The sequence below is a fragment of the Poromitra crassiceps genome, assembly GCF_964638095.1.
Source record: "Poromitra crassiceps genome assembly, chromosome: 15".
Taxonomy (NCBI): Eukaryota; Metazoa; Chordata; class Actinopteri; order Beryciformes; family Melamphaidae; genus Poromitra; species Poromitra crassiceps.
In genome coordinates this window covers 2,765,731-2,787,972 of record NC_139634.1, presented here as the reverse complement: position 1 = coordinate 2,787,972, position 22,242 = coordinate 2,765,731, and the positions used below count along the sequence as shown (strand labels likewise).

General features: G+C 45.2%; 1 protein-coding gene across 3 annotated transcripts; it reads right to left on the bottom strand.

Annotated features, from left to right (window-relative positions):
* Positions 1-3,363: 3,363 nt before the first annotated feature.
* slbp (stem-loop histone mRNA binding protein) lies at positions 3,364-18,519 on the bottom strand. 3 transcript variants are annotated; one of them, XM_083651330.1, is made up of 8 exons: positions 18,397-18,519; positions 17,111-17,239; positions 15,107-15,223; positions 14,517-14,588; positions 9,746-9,865; positions 7,360-7,551; positions 4,713-4,821; positions 3,364-4,124 (listed from the first exon to the last, which is right to left on the bottom strand). In XM_083651330.1, exons 1-8 carry the CDS (start codon positions 18,456-18,458, stop codon positions 4,053-4,055), a joined length of 873 nt encoding a protein of 290 aa, XP_083507456.1. In that variant the 5' UTR covers positions 18,459-18,519; the 3' UTR covers positions 3,364-4,052. The 3 variants fall into 3 exon arrangements, with proteins under 3 accessions (XP_083507456.1, XP_083507457.1, XP_083507458.1); XM_083651331.1 differs by having other exon boundaries at positions 9,746-9,862; XM_083651332.1 differs by having other exon boundaries at positions 14,517-14,582.
* Between the last annotated feature and the right edge of the window lie 3,723 nt (positions 18,520-22,242).

Sequence of the window (22,242 nt, the reverse complement as noted above, 5' to 3'; positions counted from 1 at the left end):
TGGTTTATAACGCTGCCTGCCACTAATCAGAGGCAGAGAGGGCCAGGGGTGGGTTATGCCTTCGCCGTCATCCAAAAAAATTATCGCTTCCGGTAAGCTAGCTAGCTAGCTAATGTTAGCTGCTGGTTGGTTGGCTAACTAGCGAATGTTAGCCGTTAGCTAACGTTAACACATTAACTAGACAAACACAGACATGCAGAGCTCCAAAAACAGCGCAATTCGTGATTTTGTTACTGTAGTTTCTGCAGAGTAACGTCCATGTACCTTGCAAAGGGATCTGACGGATAGTGCAACAGTCAGCAGCTATGATAGCGCAGCCAGGGGGGGGAGGAAGTCCATATATGGTCCATCCGGTTATGGGGCACAGCACATTACGTCATCACAGGATAACGCGATTGGCTGGCTCAGATCTGTTCAAATCTGAGCCAGCCAATCACGTTGTCCTGCGTTGTTTGCGACGTGTATAAAAGGCGACCGCAGATGGGGGTGGGTGGGGGGAACCAGAGGAGGCGAGGAGAGCAGAGGAGAGGGAGAGAGGGGAGAGGAGAGCAGAGGAGGGGAGAGGGGGAACCAGAGGAGAGGAGAGGGGGAACCAGGGGGAGAGGAGAGGGGGAGAGGAAGGGGGAGAGGAGAGCAGAGGAGAGGGGGAACCAGGGGGAGAGGAGAGGCGAGGAGAGCAGAGGAGAGGGAGAGAGGGGAGAGGAGAGGGGGAACCAGAGGAGGGGAGAGGCGAGGAGAGCAGAGGAGGGGAGAGGAGAGGGAGAGAGGGGGAACCAGAGGAGGGGAGAGGAGAGGGGGAGAGGAAGGGGGAGAGGAGAGGAGAGCAGAGGAGAGGGGGAACCAGGGGGAGAGGAGAGCAGAGGGGGAACCAGGGGGAGAGGAGAGCAGAGGGGGAGGAGAGGAGAGGAGGGGAGAGGGGGAGAGGAGAGGAGAGAGGGGGAGAGGAGGAGAGGGGAGAGGAGGGGAGGGGGATAGGGGAGAGGAGAAGAGGGGAGAGGAGAGAGGGTGAGAGAGGAGAGGAGAGGGGAGGAGAGGAGGAGAGCGCCGCCAGCGGTGGGCCCTTCCAGAGAGCAGAGGAGAGGGGGAACCAGGGGGAGAGGAGAGAGGGGGAGAGGAGAGCAGAGGGGGAGAGGGGGAGGAGAGGAGGGGAGAGGGGGAGAGGAGGAGAGGGGAGAGAGGAGGAGAGGGGAGAGGAGAGGAGGGGGGAGGGGGATAGGGGAGAGGAGAAGAGGGGAGAGGAGAGAGGGGGAGAGAGGAGAGGAGAGGAGAGGAGAGGGGAGGGGAGGAGAGGAGGAGAGCGCCGCCAGCGGTGGGCCCTTCCAGGGGCACTGCCATCTCTCTGGGCGGCCCTGGTAGTGGAAGCGATCATCTTGCTCTACAATGACCAGAATGGGTGTTGTTCAAACTGAACATTTATTTCTTCAACATGCTGCAGCAGAAAGGGAGATAAACAGCCAACACTATTTTCATAGTTAAGCTATGAAGTAGCCTACTTCCCCCCGCAGCATCGTGACATTGAATGAAAGTATAGGCTCGTTTGAGATGACTTCTGGCTCGCCTGGGAAGCAGGCGAGAGCAGCCGAGTGCAGTCAGCCAATTAGAGGCAGAGAGGGGCGGGTCATGCCTTCGCCTAGCCTTCGCCATCATGGGAAAAAAAAGATTGCGTCCCGGAGCTAGCCTGAGAGGCTAATAAAAACTACATGTTACAGAGTAAGCTGACTATCAGTACGTTATTGCACGCATAGGCCTATCTTTACTTAAACGTTTACATAGCAAAAATAGAAATAGAAGTAGGCTATGTCAGTGTTTTCCCCTGAATAGCTGAGAAAGTGGACACTGTCAATAGTTAGCACTGTGAAGCTGATACAATTCAGGTGGCGGTAATGCAACATTTAATGATGCCAACCGCCATAAAACACAGAAGAAGAAGCTGAGAAAAAGGAAGTGCTGTGGGGTTGCAGCTGGTGAAAACCGTCTATAAATAGGTCACAATGACATCAATTTCATTGTGACATCATTAGTGATGTCATTACTTTAATACTAATGTGTAATGTTGGTTCGGATTATTAATCCAGTCAGAATAAACCCATTGTGCAACGCACAGGCCTTCTTGAGGCATCCTCTCTGCCTCTGGATGCCTTTGCCCCGGGAGGGCCTGGTGAGACGAAGGAGGAGAGCGGCTGGGAGACAACCCATAGAGCCTCCATGCACTGAAGGGTCTTGCAATGCTGCGATGTAGCACTAGCTCTATTGCAGCAGATTGGGTGTGATCGGCCCTTCCGCGGGCAACGTTGCAGACAGAGTAGGAGGGCTGATCCGTGAGCGGCTGCTTCTGGGACGCGGGTCGGGGTCTTAATCGGCCTCTGCTGGGTCTACTGGGCGAGGGTGTATGATGTTCGACAGACCCGAAACACCTCACGACCCCAGTTAACATCACTGATGACGCGTCCCAGCGCATGCTGAAGTATGTATTTGTAACATTGGGGGTTCCTGTCTCTACCAGCACAATATTTTTGCTTGTTTTGTTTCTTCCTTTTGTTTTTAATTTTAATTATGCAAATAAATAAAACTAAACTCCCACTGTCTTATGAAATTATGACCATTAGTTGACACTATGCTTCCTCCAACCAAACCACCACCAATTAAAAGAGCATTTGGTATTAAAATGATATATTCACATTCGGTTGCATTGACACATGCCAGCTTGGCAGCCAGGAAATGAAGAGGTAATCAAATCACAGCCAATTATATGGTGAAGCGCCATATCGGTAGGAGATTCATGTGACATCATGATGATTAATGAATGAATATTGACACTGCAAACTGGCCACTAGCCAACAAGTTTGAGAGCCACTAGCTAGCCCAAAACTAGTAGCCTGGGTAAACCCAGCCTCCACGTGACCTCTATGTACATCACGTTACAGGCATAGTCTGTGACGTCACGTTGAAGGCTGGGTTCACCCAGGCTACAAAAGTAGTACTGCTGCACAGAGCAGATGGCAGAAAAGCTTCATAGATATTCAACATGGCAAGGAAAAAAGTAGCGTAGACAAAATGGACGATCATGAAACGGGAGTTTAGTTCTGGACATTCAGTAATATTAATTAATCATGTAAATATTAGACAATAAAACCTGCTCCATTTAGACTGGTATGCCTGACTTTGCATCTCCAACAGTGCTGGGTAACTAGTTTGAATGTATTTGCTGCAGTCTCAGCTGGTTAACTTAAACTACCACAGCTGAAGCCAGCTTGACTGAGGTTAGGTTACAGGTGTGGTCATGAAAAACTGACATTAAAGTCTTTTTTATTTATTTGAAAGATCATAAAGCAAAAGCTTTATACAAACAAGATCAATCTGGTACAATAACATTTGTATTTAAAACAGCAAACCTTATTCAAACCCAAACACACACACAACCAATGTAAAAATGAATTGCAGCCCAACATATTTGTGGAGACTGATAAGTGATGCAGTTCAAAGTATAAAAAGAAAAAAGGGGGAAATCTGAGGCTAATGTGTTATCTTACATACATACTATTTAGTAACTAGTAGGCAGTATGAGATTTAAGCCAAAGCCTTCTCCTCTAAAACCATAGAGCCCTAACCCTTATAACATCACACTCCACGCCTGAAGAATGAGACACTGGAAATATTTTCAGGCAATGGAAATGAGCAACTTTGATGCATTTGTACTTTGCTAACATGACATCACAGAAGAGACTTCTTTAACATTTTTGAAAAACCAAACTCAAACTGACCAAATTCAGTATGACCCAAGCTCATTCAAAACATGACTAGTCTTCTGTTATCTAAAGCCTCCTTAAGCAGGCCAGCCGCCTGTGATGGGTCCCAAACCATGGATTATGAAACACTCTAACACCATAGAATTGCCTTGAACAGGTAAAGGTTTTCGCAACTTGAACAAAATCAATGTGGATCATATGGTGCTGTACTCTATGAGGAATCAATGTACCATGGAAAAATAGCAACGCTGTCCAAATTGTCTCAAAATGTGATATTTTGCCCAGAAGAGGGCGCCAGTGACGGTGCTATGCCATGTTGGGCTCCACTGTGGACTCGATCTTCATGACTTTAACAGGCGTCCCCAGACAGTCTTCATCCTGGACAGAAAAAAACGGCACATTTAGGAACGAGCTGTCAAACAGGCTTCCCTAAGTTACATTTAAGACTTTTTCATACGCGAACGAAATTTAATGCCAACTTCACTGCCATAGAGCTCAATAGTCACGTGACTTTCCATGACGTCTCCCGGTCCGGAACAGAATTCGCCATTCCTTTTCTCTATAATTTTGAAAAATCCTTATATATCCTTAAACCTGGAACCAAGCCAACCAGCCACCTACTGAAGTGTGAGTGACCATAAAACATTTCACTTGGAGCACAAAAAAAAAAAAAATCTATTTCTTTTCCAGGCTTTTTATTGCCATGATATGCGGTGATATGTCGACAGTCTAAAATTTGACAAGAATCTTATAAAAACTTAAAGACCCCCTAAAGTCATGTTTCAATATGTATATAAAATACTCTACTTTAGGGGGTCTTTAAAGTTTTGGATTCACACGAAGGCTAATAATATCAGTGAAACTCTCAGAGATTATATACATGCAAACACTATGTTAAAACAGGCTATGATTTTGAATATGAGTTATATTATAAGAAGTCAGCTTAATCAATGAAGACAAACTTGCCTCCAGTATAGGGTTGCATTTGGTGGAGGAGGCCGTCGTCTTCTGGGAGTCTGGGAGGTTTGGGAAGTCCAACTCAATGTCCATCACATCACAACGGTCCAGCTCCTCACTAGAGACGGCCAGTGGACAAATACAACATTACAGCTACATATTTATATCCCCCTATTTTATTATTTTTTAATTTAAAGACTTTTGGGGGCATTTCTTCTTTTCCTTTGACAGTCACTGTAGAGACAGACAGGAAAGACGGCAGAGAAAAGGAATATTCCTAACAAATACAACAGAGTTCCCTGCACTAGCACTGCTCAGAAGCGACTTTATGGAACCCACTGCAGATTTGCAGTGGGACTGAAAGAGGCGTATAAATATGAAACTTCATACACTTCTTTCCTAATTTTCAACCCAGTGTGAGTAACTTTATAAGCGTTCAAGTGAATTCAAGTCGTTTACAACGTTGTGAAGTAGCAGCAGTCACACAGATACACAGCTCTCATTGACAAGCTCAGCGAGCATGCAGGCAATTAAGTCCGCTAATATTATGGTGAGCCCACCTATAATTCACATTTTGTGGCAAATAATATCTGCACGTCGGACTGAGAAAAGTTGGATGAAAATCGGCCATCAGGAGGACAGATGAGGAGCTTTTTGTCACAAGTTTATAAGCCTGAAAGAAAGTTTACTATGAGCCGCGGAGTGGACGGTGCTGAGAGTCCTTTCAACTCAAAGTGAGTAGCCTACAACTAGCGTTGATCAGACCTGTTCCCAGAACTAAATGACAGGGAGGCAATTCAATATCTTAGGTGGGGCACTACTCCAAAAAGCATGCTGGCGAAGCTTTTTGGACGCTTTTAAGCCCATTTTTTTAAGCCAGATTTAGAGGAATATTTCATTTCTCATCATTCACTGTAGTAGCTGTGTCAATATGTATATACTCTTATTTCAATATATTGTTTTTCTAAGTTCTCACTGACACCTACCTCTTTGTGTGTTTTTGACATAAGTTAGGTTGTTGTTGATGATTCTGTTGCTGTAATGCCAGAATTTCTGTCGGGATGAATAAAGTACTGTATCTATCTATCTATCTATCCATCTACTGTATCTATCTACTGTATCTCCAGCTACTGTATCTATCTATCTAAATTACCAGAGAAATGCACGTAGGAAAGATGTTAAGGATCACTCTGTTGGGCTTCTCTGTGCCAAGATCACTTGGTGCTGTAGCCTAAAATGGCCCATTATTCATCCTAGCATAGCACTGCTAGCTTCAGTAGTGTTGTTATTTACATCAGTGCTGCTCACGTTTTTAGCTCCAGGAGTGACGCTGCTCGATGCTGCTCTGATGATGCTACGCCATGTGCTGCTCTGCTGGCATTATTGTTGTTAAAATTGCCCCAAGCTTCATCCTATTTCGCCATCCTAGGAATACCTAGGATGGCGAAACAGCCAAAGATGGTGACGGGCAGCATGAATGAATGACCCGCCCTACTCTGCCTGTGATTGGCCAATACGTTGCCTTCCTTAGTTGGGATTGGTCAGGTTTTAGGCGTCATAACACGTTTCCCACAGCACTCTTTTAAAAACCAAAATACAACCACACTTCAGACTAGTCATCTTATTAGAAGGCAGAGAAATCTCCGGAGCGCTGCCTGCCGCCATGACACACTTATTATTTCATTGACCAAAACAAACCCACTTGCATGACCCGTCTGGGTCCGGGTAGTCTCGCTAGCCAGCCTCTCTTCCTTTCCGTCAGAGAGTCTGGCGCCGCAGGTTTCCATTGTGGGATTGCGAAAAAAATGCTCTGTTTGGGTTAACCAATCATCCTCGTCTTGGGCGGTGCTTAGCGTTAGTGCCCTTGGAAAATAGTTTCGGGGTGGAACTTGTGTCGGCGGAACATTTAGACGGGAGGAGAGCTCACAGGCATAAAGACAAACATGCAAGAACGTCACTGTTAGACAGCAAATGTTCTAAACATATTCTCTGGATATCTTTACAACCATCCACCGAAAGTGCCGAGCAGGCCTTCTTTAATGCACAATCCATATCTTCTTCAAAACTTGCCATTTTCAGCGTGTAGCAACGAGTTAGCCCGTAGGTTTCTGCCGTTAGCTTTCTACGCTAGCTAGTTAGCGTTGTTCGGCGGCCGGGAGCATTACGGCGACACACATGGGAGCGGAAGCCGCTCTGATTGACATATGGTCGGAGCCAATGAGAGAGCTTGCAAGCGGGGGAGCGGATATCCTGCTGCCACCGAAACAGCCGCTCGAATGGGAGAGCAGCTTTACAGGAAACAGGCTGATCCCTGTTGCCTGTTTCCACGGCGCCAGACTCTCTGACGGAAAGGAAGAGAGGCTGGCTAGCGAGACTAGGGTCCGGGAGACTGTTGCTAACTTTGATTGAGATTGATGCTGGACAGTAGGCAGTTTAACGTTCCAATACCATGAGTATTTACCGGTCTTTCAAAGCGCAGTAAACACAGATACTTTTCCATCAGCATTAAAAACACCATCTGCATACCTACAGCAAATGTACAGGTAAACTTAACACCGTTTAAGACTTAACACTTGGCCCAAAAAAAAGGTGATGGTGTTAAAGAGTGTTGTGCTTTCTTGTACTTGTCATTGTGAAGGGCAAATTTCTTTCTTACAAGTGACTGAGGTCGTTTTCTTGGCCCTCCTGTGCAGGAGAGTCCCAGGTGTTTTCTTGGCCCTCCTGTGCAGGGGGGTCCCAGGCGTGCAGTTTGACCTTCCACAGTTTGATCTGCTGGTCCCAGGAGCGACGGCTGTACTTCTTGAACTTATTAGGAGTCTTAGGGTGAACACCTGGCTGCCGCTGATGCCTACAAACAAACAGAGAGACAGAAGCAGTAGATGGAGTTTAACGGTGAGTAGCGTTGGAGTCCTCCAGGCCGGTCTTGGTCTCATGACCGGTCAAGACTAGAGGCCGGCCGATTATTGACATTTTGCAGCCATTTTGAGATAGCGCCATCGGCCGATTAAAAAGAAATTCTGCATGTCTGCTCTTAACTGGCACTGGGACTAAAAACAAGGAGATGTTGCTATAATAACATTATTTTTGATTTATGCAAGTAGTTATTACAACTGAAAATAGTGCGACTCCAGCTGCTCTCTCTGCCTCCGGCCATGGGGGGGGGGGGGGGGGCACTGGCCTTCTTGTTTCACCTAAATGGACCTACACGGTCACCCCTCTCTCATCTCTCTCTATCCTCATTTCAATCTCACGCTGTTGCTGTATCTCTTCCTATTAGGCTCAGCATTGTGGTGATTTAGCACCCTCCCGGCCAGCTTGGAAACTTCCTGGATGAGCTGGATACCCTTCTCTCCTTGTTTCCTGAAGATGACACTTCACTTCTGGGTGACTTTAACATCCTGGCGGCAACCCTGCAATCTCCCCTCTTCCTTAACTTTTTCTCTTCTTTCGACCTCTCCCTCTTTTTCTCCGCCCACTCATAAGGCAGGGAACCTCCTCCACCTGGTCTTCACCCGTTCCTGCATTATTTCCAATTTCACGGTTACTCCTCTCCCTGTATCCGACCACCATTCTCCCTTCCCATCTCCCTCCCATTACCCACTCATACCATTACCACCCGACGCAACATGAAAACCCTCTCACCCACAGCCCTCTCTTCTGCTGTCCTCTCCCTCCTTCCCTCAGCTGAACATTTCTCTCTTATCCACTGATGAGGCTTCCACTAGTCTTCTTTCCTCTCTCTCCTCCGCTCTTGATTCTCTGTCCTCTCATCTCGATCCTTCCCCCCGGCTGATCCTTCCCCCCGGCTGATCCTTCCCCCCGGCTGATCCTCCCCCCGGCTGATCCTCCCCCCTAACCCTAACCCTAACCCCTAACCCCCCGGCTGTCCAAGGCTCTGCAAGCTCATCGAACAGGGCAGCGGGCAGCGGAAAGGAAATGGAGAAAATAGATGTCTCTGCATATCACCTCATCTTATCTAACTTGACCATGTCTCTGCATATCACCTCATCTTATCTAACTTGACCACTGCAAAATCTTCCGTTTTCATTTCCGAAATCCAGTCCTCCGCCTCCAATCCCAGTAAACTGTTTTCCACCTTTTCCTCTCTCCTCAACCCTCCCTTCCCTTTCGTTTTTTTCCGGATTTTGTACCCCATTTAGACCCCCCATTAGTGCTAATTTTAATTTATTTATCCTGGTTGCTGCTCCACCCTCTGCTGATCTGGGGAGAGCCGAACTGGCTCCATGCTTCCTCCGAGACATGGGCAGTAGCCAGCCACTTCTTTTCACCTGACAGGGGAAGCTTCACCGGTAGGACATAGCACGTGGGAGGATCACTCACGCTATTCCAATGAGTTCCCCTCCCTCCGAACAGGCGCCCTTAACGACCAGAGGAGGAACCACATTAACAACCAGGATATTGCATGTTTTCGTGTGGGGTTCCTATATGAAGGAAACCCCCAAGGGGCACGGGGAGAACATGCAAACTCCACACAGAAAGGCCCTTTTGACGACCCCACCCAGGCGGTAGGCACTCGAGGACATGCGGACAGGCACGCACTCCTTCAGTGTTCACAGCGTCATCAAATCAAACCCAGGACCTTCTAGCTGTGAGGCGACAGCGCTGCCACTGCGCCCCCCTTCCCTCTTCCCTTTCTGCTGATGATTTCATGACCTTCTTTTCCAAGAAGGTTGATGACATCAGCTCTTCCTTCCCCCCTCCAGTCACTAACAGCAGCACTCCTAACCCCAGATCTGACTCTCTGTTCCCTGCCACAGGCCTTGCCTCCTTCTCTCCCCTGAAGACGTCCTTAAGCTTGTCATGTCCAACCGCGCCACCTGCTGCCCCCTGGATCCTATCCCCTCCTCTCTTCTCCAAACCATCTCCGCCCGATGATCCATTGCTGTGTGCTGTACATAAATAAAAACATCCCTGTGGTACTCTATAGGTTATAGGTTGTAGGCTTGTGTGGGTGTGTGTGTGTGTGTGTGTGTGTGTGTGTGTGTGAAAGAGAGAGGGAGAGAGTCAGTGAGAGTGTGTACCTGGGAACCTGCTTGGTGTATCGGTCGTAGGCCAGTGTGTTCTTGCCGTAGTTTATCTGTTTCTGCCGCCGTAGCAACACATCTTCATCAGTCTCCATGTCTCCCTCTCTAGAGTCACTGCTGCAGACAGATTGTGAAACAGACAGTGGTCAAGTGAGGTCCACTCTACATTGGACATTGGCATGTTGAGTAGGATTGCACAATTCATTGAAATTTTATTGAAATCGCAATATGGCCTACTGCAATTTTCAAACTGCATGAGGCGCAACATTTGTCAAAGGAGAAAATGTGTCAAAATACCATTCAAATTAAATATTGTCGTGCTGCAGAAACATCCTGGCATACATTCTACAGTTATGAAAAGATCTTTGGTACAGATCTCAACAAAAATCATACCATAATCATAATCTTATGTTTTTCAATGAAAATGAGAATAATGATGAAACTAGAAATACTGCTGTAGGGAAGTTGTAGCTTCCGCTTATTATGGGCTGGATTATTTAAATTGGAACTCGCCACAGGTGATTGGTCAGAATCTTATTATGGGCTGGATTAGTGTCCTCTAGAGAGAGAGAGTGGCGTCAGCGGAGGACCAAAATGCAAGACTCATTAGCCAATGAACAGCCAGGAATGGGTCTCGCGCTACTTTTGCATGCTAAAATAAAGCTGATAATGTACAATTTGATTCAAGGGGGGGAAAACCCTTTCAGAGTACAACACAAACTGTCTACCGTAAATTCCGGACTATAAGACGCACCGGTCTATAAGCCGCAGCACCAAAATTGACTATTTTTTTCTTCTATAAGCCGCACCGGACTATAAGCCGCGGGTGTTTTGATGTTTAATTACCATATGAAAGGGTTCGTGCACAGAGAGGAATGTCGGGAAAGAGATCGCTGTTTGGGGAAGCTCCCATTTATTAACATTTCAACAAAACAAAACAAAAGTCAGGTCACTAATCCCCAGACAAAATCACACAACAATAGGCTACCGTATATGTGCAGCAAACCTGTAACCAGAGAAGTCAAGTCACTAATCCTCGTCTTCCTCTTCTTCCTGCGTACTGAAACCACCAAAGTCCTCATCTTCAGTGTCGGAAACGAACAGGTTCAGGGTGGCTTCGTCAACCACTCTCCTCTCTCCTTCATTGTCACTCAAAACCAACGAACTCCTCTTCATCACTGTCGGCATCGAACAGCCTCTGAAGCCTCTGACGGCCCTCAGCGCCAGCTGTGGCGGCGTCATCCTTTTCATCCCGCAGCAGTCCAGCGTTTTGGAACCCGTTGGTGATTGTGGATGTTTTCACACTCCTATAATATTCCGTGATCTTCCTTTGTGTGAATTCGCCGAAGTTTGTGATTTTCTCCTGGTAGTCGGGAGGGAGTTGTTCAGTAGTTCTCCCCCGGACGGACAGTCCCTTTCGTCTCATGAATCGGTAGCACCAAGATGGCCCACCTCTGAAATGTTCAATTTTCATCTCGGTGGCGATTGTTTTGGCCTTCAGTCGGATCTGCACCGTGGAAACGCCTCGGCCGTCTCCTCTCTGGGTCAACACCCAGTCCTCAAGGGAATCTTCAAGTTCCGGCCATCTGCTTTTGTGGCCTCTGAAGGACTTTTTTGTCTTATTACACTGAGACAGTTCCTCCTGCTGCTGCTTCCAACGTCTCACCATTGACTCATCGATGCCCAGGGTACGCGCTGCTGCTCTGTTTGTTTCTTTTAGTGCGAGTTCGACTGCTTTCAGCTTGAAAGCTGCGTCGTGTGACTTTCTGCGTACCTTCCCCATGGTAAGTGAGAGAGAGACTGCTCGTCTTGTTGTGATTCCGGGCTGATGAACTTTGCTTACCGTAATTACCATATGTAAGGGTTCACGCACAGAGGGGATTGTTGGCTGTTTGAGGAAGCTCCCATTTACCGTATTACCGTAACATTTCAACAAAACAACATAACACAACACCTTTGTTTATTTCGACAGTGCACACAGTGTCCGCGGTGTGGTGAAAAGAGGGCAACAGAGGAAATTAAAACAGAAGTGGATTTATAGGTAGAAAGAGTGCTAAAAAAGAGAGATTTTATTTGTATTTGAAAAAAAAAATCTGAAAAAATCCATAGATAAGACGCACCGTTATATAAGCCGCAGGGGCCAAAAAACGGGAAAAAAGCCGCGGCTTATAGTCCGGAATTTACGGTATTTTGCTGCAACTCGACAGTGCTGCTTAATCCAGAACCTTACTTCCTGGAACTCTTGAGAGTAAAAAAAACTGGTCCATTGGAGTGAATGGAGATGTCGGGACTCTTCTATCTACATGGCTCTGGGCTGGATTATTTAAATTGGAACTCGCCACAGGTGATTGGTCAGAATCACGGAGATGTCTTTCAAGCTTTATTGGGCAAACAGGCAAAGTAGGGCAGCCAATCAAGTACTTAGCTGTCGAACAACAGAATCAAAAGAGACCTGAAACATTGCTTATGCTGCCTACACACTAGAGGATTTTAAAATCTTAACCGATTTTAAAAACATGAGAGACCACAGACATGAGGACAATTTCATCAGATTTTAACATTAAAATCGCCTGAACACACACACTAGACGATTCGGCCAGACTGCGAGACCACACACCAGCCGTTTCAAGTACCGACTCACAGCGATTCCAGCAACTAGACTGTAGGCTGTTTATATCCCACAGAACCGCAATTTTTTCCCACAGACAACGGCGGATGGCTCTCCAAACATGCGCCGAGCGGCGGGTCCGCTACAAGCGGGCGGACACCCTCGCAAAATAAGTTAAAACAACGTCCTGTCTGAGAGCTCATATTGCAGCATGTCCGCTCCCTTGGGGCGGGCCGCTCCGCTCGGCGCATGTTTGGAGAGCCCTCCGCCGCTGTCCACCCTGTTTTAAGCTGCTGTGAGGATGCTGGGGAGAGGAGCTACATGGCTCTGCTGTTGCCATGGCTGTTGCTCGTTTGTTGTGAGCGCTGCATTAACATCCGGGTATGACGCGTCGACGAGTCCCGGTCTGCTTGCTCTCATTGGCTATTGCGGGTTCCGTCGGGAGACAGCCATCGTAAATATCAAACATGTTTGATATGCCCGATTCGAGATCGGGCAGGCTCCGATTCAATCAATAATTTATTGACACCAGACACTTGACAATTATTTTGACAAAAAATCGGTTGAGACTAGCCTCGAATCGGGCCACGCCCCCCCGAGGGGAATCGGGCATTAAATCGGGCATTTTATCCTCTAGTGTGTGGGAGGCATTAGTTATATCTTGGCATGTATGACATCACTGATGACATCACAACTGCACTTATGACATCATCGATGACCTCATAGTCATCATCGATGTATATTTAAGCAATATCACACGAGAGGGAGTGCTGTTGTTGGCTAATATCGGCACTGCTGTGATTCGGTCGCAGGCACGGCCGAGTGCCGAAGATAATCACAGCAGTGCCGATATTAGACAACAACAGCACGACCTCGAGTGTGATATTGCTTTTATACAACAGTTCTATTAAACAAAGCTGATTAAAAAAATGACAAAAAGCTGAGAAAATATATGATTTCTCTATTTGATCCTACGCCAACAAAAATAGTCCCCTCAGCTTTCTGCTTTGCCAAAAATGTAGCCTAATCAGCCTAATTAACTGCAGGCTGTCTACTTTACTACTGTCTACTCTACAGCTGTGAAGCATTTGTTGATTACAGCAGCTGTGAAGCGGAGTGATCTACACACAGTGAAGCGCCAGTGCGTTATGAAATATCGGCACTGGTAGGATCCCTCTTGTCCAATCAAATTGCTCGGCCGGAACTACCTGTTGTATAAATAGTCTATATATATAGTCTATATATAGAGCACGGTTGTGTGCAAATTGTGCATATCACCTCAAGCTTCCGGTATCACCTCAATGCTATTGCAGCTAGCGTGGAAGCCAGAGCTAACGTTAGCTTAGCCGCTGATAATGCTAACGTTAGTTCCAGTCGTCCTAGTACGCGTTCTTTTAATACATCCATGGTACGAGCAAGCAGTCGCCAGCCTACACTCGACCAGATGACAGGGTTCAGAGCCAAGTTGAGGAAGTCCACGTCTGACAAAGTAACCAACTCACTGGGACTGCCGTGGACTGTAGACCACTTGCAGTGGTAGAAGATAAGGGGCGAGAAGAGGTGCTACAGATTGCATCGTCTGACACAATTTATGAACTACCCCACAGAAAGACAATTTCGGGAAAAGATCCAGCAGCTTTATGACACTGAAGAGGAAGCAAAGGAGTGTGTATTGGAGAAAGCCAAATGTGTTGCTCTGACTGGGGATAATCATCAACTTAAAAAAAACTTTATTTTTTCTTTACTGTTCTTTAAGTGCTTGAATTTACCTGAATCTCTGAGTTTGAGCCTTCTGAATATTGTCATCTCAAAATCCACTATCATATTCCTAAAATTGCTGTACTTTATGTTAGAAATTGCACTGATCTGCGTAGTAGCTTGATAAAAAATAAACAAGATTTTGTTGCTTAAGCTTATGTATCTGTGTATTCATTGATTCACTCGTATACCAGAATCCATTTGAAATGAAAAATGTCTTCTCGTGTCAAATATTGATATGCGATTAATTTTGATTAATTAATGACAAAGCCTCTAATTAATTCGATTGTTTTTATCGCGTCGCACCACTAATATATATATATATATACATATATATATATATATACATACACATATACATATATATATATACATACTGTATATATCTGAGTGACCATTTACCTTCCAGAAGAGCCAGAAGACATCTTTCTCTCTCTCTGAGTGAATTCTGCATCCAGGATCCTCCTCCTGTAACTAAACACACACACAGTCAGTTAACACACTCTGATCCTCCTCCTGTAACTAAACACACAATTAACACACTTTGCTCGTCCTCCTGTAACTAAACACACACACAGTTAACACACTCTGATCCTCCTCCTGTAACTAAACACACAATTAACACACTTTGCTCGTCCTCCTGTAACTAAACACACACAGTTAACACACTTTGCTCGTCCTCCTGTAACTAAACACACAATTAACACACTTTGCTCGTCCTCCTGTAACTAAACACACACACAGTTAACACACTTTGCTCCTCCTCCTGTAACTAAACACACACACAGTTAACACACTCTGATCCTCCTCCTGTAACTAAACACACAAACAGTTAACACACTTTGATCGTACACCGGACCGGATTGGCAAAACCGGAAATCGACCCATGCCTAGGCGGCGCAACGCTGCTCTAAGATGTATAGGCGAAACACTGCAGTAGGTCTGTCTGCCACACCGAGAGAGTCAGACAGACAAAAAGACAATGTTTTTACCGCTGTATGTCTCTTTGGACATCATTTCTTCTGAGCTCATCGTTCTCCACCCGGCTGCCCCAGTCCGTCTGTCTGCCACACCGAGACACAGCGCCCTCACTCTCTGGAGTGGTGAAACTACAGGACAAACACAAAGGTTACATAGTAGTCACATAGGGTTGGCAATAGCATTTTTTTGATTGATTGATTGATTTTATTTTGGATAAAGAAGGACAAAATCCAAGGAATAACATGAAAAAGTGTAAACACTTATTTCCATCATGGTCCCTGGCCTTATAAAAACATACAGTAACACATAATTAAGCAACAGATCATGACAGGCCGTGGTATATGCTCATTATAGCACACCTAAGGGTCGTGCTCGGTGTCGGGCAAAAACACCCTTAGGTGTGCTATAATGAGCATATATCACGGCCTGAAGTGATCTATTGCTTTTATAATACGGTTACCAAGTATGGCAATATGAAAGGAAATAAACAACTCCAATTTAAATTTAAATGGCTGTTATTCAGAAATCATACTCTTGGCTCCCTACACAGAGCCAACCCAGAACTGAACATGTCAGATAGCAACACAGACTTGATGACAAACAGCTAACGTTAGTGTGGTGTGTTCTATGTTGATTAATTCTATGTGTGAGTAACAGGGAGCCTTGTGGGACATAGCTTATTCGTAAGGTCACTCTGGAGTTACTTCCGGTGTTTTTGCTGGGGATATGGGGCTCGCTCTCTTATGGGTTATGCCCACTGATGCCAAACTCAATCCAAAAACATGTCAGTTTTACTGTTGTCTTGCTTGTCACTAAGTGCGCCCGACTGCTATAACATGACTTTAGACCTGTTCAGTGGGGTCTTTTCTAATATTCGGGCTAAAAACTGAAGCTCAGACCACGTAGGTGTCTTGTTTATTTACAAAATTCACATACACGCTCATTGTTTTGAATGGCGAGTTACCCCCAGTTCCGGGTTCCGTGCAGCCCCCCTTGCTCGCGTGACGTCAGAGTGACCTTACGAATAGGCTGCTGGTGGCGGGTTGTTATGGTTGGTTACTTCCTAGGGCAACAGTTGACATGTTGCTACGCTAAATAAATAGATTTGATCATAGTTCACAGTTTGTCTCACGTTGCTTCTTTTTTAATGTAAGTTAGCTAGCTAACTTTGGCTAATGCTTGCACTAACGTTAGTTAACGCTAATGTTTCAATGTTGTTTAAATGGTTGGTTGATTCATAGCATACTTCTTTATTTAATGGGAAACCTTATTTCCTTATTTAATGGGAAATGTTTGTTTTATAATGCATCAAGAGAAGAGATTATCAAGTATAGGTGATGATACCCAGTATGCGAAATCTGTGTGGTCTTGTGAAAACTAGGTACTTCTGCAGATATACTAAAGAAACTGACTAAAACCCATAATCTTCAAAAATTCTCTTTTAATTCAACATAAAGGCAGAAAAAAACACGTTGTTTGCATCGGAAATCTACCACAATGCAGCGCTGCCCAAATGCGCAAAATTGGTTGTTTTCTAGAGGCAAACTTGCTGCTGCCTTGCTAGCTAAAGGTTTTGTAGCTTAAAAACACAGGGCACATCATCTCCAGAGTCTAATGCATGATGACTTCATGACATCCAGAAATTTTGCGTGCAAAATTCCTAGATGTTATGGATTGTCTGTGCCCCACCAATTTTATCCAGGCCCACCTATAATTGAATTTCTGCCTATACCTCTGGCGTATAAGCACTTTACAAACAAAAAATTAAATTATTTTAATAGAATGTTTTGTACAGTCATCTATATGGTTGTGCGATGTCAACCAAATAGCTATCGTGATGGTTCCACAACTTTCAAAGCCTTGTTTTTTTTTCTCTCAAATTCACTGACTTTCAAGGAGCCATGGGAAGCCTGCTTATGATCTTACCTGGCAATGCTGGCATGTCTGTGGTCAGAGTGTGTGTCAGAGTGTCTGATCTTACCTGGCATGTCTGTGGTCAGAGTGTCTGATCTTACCTGGCATGTCTGTGGTCAGAGTGTGTGTCAGAGTGCCTGTGGTGTTTCCTATCAGCCCCATCTGTCTCTCTCAGGCTTCCGTCGACTCCTCTCTTCCGACAGTGGGACCAGCGAGACGGGCCATGGCTCCTACAAAGGAAAGACATGAATAACACATAGAAACAGAACTAATACACAAAGTAAAATAAATGCCTGGTCAATAAGCATTTGTGCTTGTGCCATTCCCTCTTTAAACAGGACAGAGAGAGATGAGTTACTCCTCAAAATGGGCTTATGTATCCTCATGTAAAGATTGCAACATCAAATCCTGTGTACAGAGGGGATGCTACCAGCAGCAGAATAAGTTAGGAATAACTGATGGTTGATGATCACAAAACAAAAAAATTCTGAAGAATTAAGAATTAAATCTAGGTCTATTGGATCGCTATCCATGTGCTGCACTTTAGCACTCTGCACTTTACAGTCAGCTGAATTCAGATACTAAGTCTAGCTAATTGTTTGTGCAATAAATCAATGTGCAAAATACAAGCACTTAGCACTTTAACTCAATAGTGGAGAACTCATAGCTAGCCAAAGTGTCGAGTAACAAACAGCTCAACTTTAACCAGACTCCATGACACCTGAAGTGATTCTATGTCAAACGCTGTTTTCAGGGCAACACTTGACTTTAATAGCTAACTTGAATGCTAAAATGTGTAGGTGCAGGCACAGCTGCGCGGCAAATGCATGACTAACGTTAGCTAGCCGGCTACAAAGCAAAAGTGGCAGTCTGTACATTTGTAAAGGAAATGCTAGCTAACTCGCTTGTAACAGCAGCTAGCTAATAGGCTAGTAAAGCTAAGGGCAACGCTACAACCAACCAACTCTTTGTCATTTTCCTCCAGTTCATTCTTCAGTGAACTCATTGTATTTAACCTGACCTATATGTCTTCATGCTAGCTGTCTTCGCTTTAAAGAGCACAAAAGCAGCTTTGCCTGTCCCTGATTTATATTACGAGCTAGTTGCAGTGCAGAATGGCGCCAGATACGCTATGTTTGAATCGGTGCTCTTCAGTGGAACAATTCATTAGAAATGACCACTCCAATCAAACACGTAACGTTGCAATCGACAGAAACATTATTTCCCTTCATTTGAAGGTACAGTATTATGCAGAACGTAACGTTCTGACTAGCCTCGACGCGAGGCTACGTTCTGACCAGAGAGAACAGAGATAAGTGGCACTCGCCTCTGTTGATGTTTTAAAGTCAGTCAACTCAAAGCTGTAAGGTTAAACTTCACAACTCACGTATCGTCATGTCCATTAACGTCCCTGTCAGCAGCGCGACGTGTTCTGCTCCAGTCAGACATGTTCTTCACAGTGAATTTGTGTTGTGATGTAGACGAACTGTAGTTGAGCTGAATGAATGCAGAGTACTTTCTCTGGCTGAGAGAGTCCGCGCCGGCGCCAAACAACAGCGCAAAAACCCGGGCTGTCAGCGAATATAAGAGATAGCGAATATATGGAGTTCCGGTAAGGTTTTTCAAAGTAAAAGAACGATTCTGCACAATTATAGAGCAGACAGAGGCGATTGAAAAATGATTATTTTCCACATTAAACTAATAAACAAAGCATTTAAATGAAGCTATACCATACAAATGATGTTTCTGTATGACAATAACTGTTTCAATAACATTGAGAACGTTCTTCTCAGATGAGATTCTGAAGGCTGAACGTCCAAACCGGAACTCTTATATTCGCTAGCTCGGCAACCGGAAGTCATATATTCGTTGATGTTACGGAGGTCCGAGCTCCGTCGGCCGGCCGCCTGCCACACTTCCTGCGGGTCAAGCTACCCAGTCAAAACAACACGACGTTCCGTTCTCACTTTCAAAATAAATCCCGTTCGACTTTCCCTCGATCAAGCAAAACACCAAAGTGAGGATAAAGAATGTATTTAATAGGGCGACTGGATCCACATCTCCCAGCTTGCACAGCAAAGTTTCAAAGGTTTTCATTCAGGCCGCTGCCGGTCTTCAAATATTAATTCCATGCATTGTCATCCAGTGCAGCGGTAGCCTGGGTAAACCCAGCCTCCACATGACCAATGTGCCATCTTTTTTTTTTTTTTTTTTAATTCAAACAGACAAGTGAACATTGAATATTGGAACAGACATGTGCTCATAACAGAAAATAAATTAAGATTGACAAGTATGATGGTACAAATTACAGTCGAGAATCAAGTAGCAATGACAAGAGTGAAAACAAAAACAAATTATTCCTCTTTAAATAGTTCACAATATAATTTGACAGTTTTATTACTCTTATTACTATCTATACGTTTAAGAGTCCTAATGTAATCATTAAACTCACAAAGAAACCTTATGAAATTGGGGGAAGATTTTAACACTCTGGCCTTATGTATATGAAATTTACCATATAAAATCCACAGGTTAACAATGTATTCAATTACACTATTCTCATGATCAAAGTAGGTAATGACATGTATACATTCAATCCTGATGTTATATTTAGTTTTGCTTAGAATGTAATCGTGCATTTGAGTCCAGAACGCAAGTGAGTGCAAACAATGGTAAAATAAATGAACAAAAGTTTCAGGGTCAACACTGCAAAAATTACATTTGTTATCTACTTCTAAAAATTTAGAAAAATACAGGTTTGTTGGATACATACTGTGCAAAATTTTGATGTGTACTTCTTTAATCTTATTATTGATACAGAATCTATGTGGTGAAAGCCATGCTCTCTGCCAGTCAATGTCAGCAAAAATGCTGTTCCAGTAAGCCTTCCCTCTAGGAGTAATTTTCTTTTTTTCATAGAAAGCATTACGGATATGTTTATTGTTACATTTAGCATTCAAAATGTCAATACCATTTATCTTCAAAAGGGTTTCCAACCGCAATACTTCTTGATATTGAAGATGAGTTTTCATTAGATGGGAAAGACCGTTAGGGATGGCTTTCATCACATAGTTGAATTCCCTGCTTGTTACTGGAAAAGCTTTACGCAGGAGGAAACCTAGTACAGCCTACTTGATATATCTGCCATCATCTGTGATCATTGGGCAAACAGGTGTGAAGTTACTTCCTTTTTTGTGTTAGGCCACGCCCACTTTTGGCATTTGCGGTGCCCCCTTTTGCTCACATCGCAAAATAGCATGTCAGAAATGCCATTTCAGATGAGGCTGAGAAGTTTGCAACCGGTTATGCGAATGGACTTGATTTACCACTATTACATGCTTACACCATAGACCCTGCCCACTTTCACCAATGATGACAAAACTTCTGATTCTGACTAGGACATCCTCCGCAATCATTGGACAAACAGGTGCGGAGTTACGGCCTTTTTTGTGTTAGGCCACGCCCATTTCTGGCGTTTTTGGCGCCCCCTTTTGGTCGGATTGTGCAACATTTGACCCACATGGTCTGTGATGATCTCCGAACATCTCCACCAAGTTTCGTCATGATTTGTTAATCGGTCATGAAGTTATGACAATTTAGCTGAGAGCCCACACCCTCTCACAACTCTAAGGGTTAATATCTCCGAAACGAAAGAATATTTCAAAAATCCAAAAAATCAGGATTGTAGCGCTTGCTCCATAGATGCTTCCTGGCAATTTTGGTGGAAATCAGTCAAACGGCCTAGAAGGAGATGTCGAAAATGTGTTTTCCAAACTTTTCAAAATATCTCAATATCGCAGCTTCACCTGAACATGTGGAAAATCAGACAAACGCCGTGGAAGAAGTTATGGCCTTTAACGTAAAACCTTTAATTATAGCGCCACCTTAAGGCCGAAAAATATTTCTTGAGCAAAAACTAGTAGCCACCAATATCTGTCAATGTGCCAAATTTCAGGTCTCTGCGATTTACCAACTCACAGAAATTTGCATCGAGGCAGATGAAGAATGAGAACAAGGAGACAAAGAATAAACCAGCACAAAAACAATAGGGCTTCAGCCCCTTCGGGGCTTGAACCCCTAATAATTATAATAAAAAAATCAGCGGCACGCCAGTACGGCAGCCGGGCCATGACACACAGGAGCTCGCCAGCCGCCTCAGTCGTCACCGCACTCAAGCACCAGGACGCCAGTAGCCTGGGTAAACCCATCCCCCACGTGACCTGCTCTCAGACCTGCTCTCAGTCACTAGTCGCTAGTGACTGGGAACTGAGAGAGCAGGTCACGTGGGGGCTGGGTTTACCTAGGCTAGGACGCCAGTGCCCGCAGCAGCCTACGGCCAGCAACTGCAGAAGTCTGCTTCAGCCAGGGCTCTGGCACTGGATGCCAGCGCCCCCTGCAGCCCACCACCAGCTACCACAGCAGCCAGCCTCATGGGCGGCACCTGGCACCGGGATGCCAGTGCCCCCTGCAGCCCACCACCAGCTACTACAGCAGCCAGGCTCAGCACGGGAACCTGTCACCGGGATGCCTGTGCCCACAGCAAAATATTTACGGCTTTCGTTCTCTAATTCACGCACCAGCATGTTAATCCAGGCCTCAACTCCCTTCGAAAATATTAACGGTCACTTTGGCCTACATACAGCGCCACCGCAGCCCACTTAAGCCGGGGCACCTGGCACCGGTACACAAGTGCCCCACCAGGGATTCCGGTTCCACAATCACCTCTGCCTCATCCTTTCCCAGATCACTTCTCCAGACACTCCTCCAGCATAAGAGCCCCCAGTTCAGCCTTCCTTAGCGGTATCCCAGAACACCTCATCCCACTCACGAGCCACGGGTCCTCCCCCACTTACGACAGCCACGTCCGTTCACGTCTCAAAGATCTCTGTCACGCTTAGTCTCAATTCTTCTCGTAACTGGAGGTTTTTGGGGGTCTGTCGTAGCCCGGGCACTGCGGCTGATCCCTTCGAAGCATCCCCACACCGCAGACGGCATTCATCGTGTACATTCAATAAACTGTCGTTAATTTCTGCACATTCGATCATCGTCGATCACCCGCTTATTGTAATAAATCTGTTAAACGTTCCTGGTTGATGTGTGGTCCTTGCAACGAACCCAAAGTGGTTGATGGTGTGGTCCTAGCTAGTGAAATAACAAATCATAAAATGCATGATTCCATTTTACCAGAAGCAATATGGTGGCCATCTTGAGTTTTTTACATGGCGACCTTTAA

What these genes read in the sequence shown, in the direction of transcription:
- slbp (XM_083651330.1), bottom strand. Translation starts at nt 18,458, where the DNA reads ATGTCTGACTGGAGCAGAACACGTCGCGCTGCTGACAGGGACGTTAAT. An exon ending in TCTGACCACAGACATGCCAG is followed by an intron (nt 15,224 to 17,110) that starts GTAAGATCAGAC and finishes TTTGTCCTGTAG; the next exon opens with TTTCACCACTCCAGAGAGTG. An exon ending in GTCCAAAGAGACATACAGCG is followed by an intron (nt 14,589 to 15,106) that starts GTAAAAACATTG and finishes GTGTGTGTTTAG; the next exon opens with TTACAGGAGGAGGATCCTGG.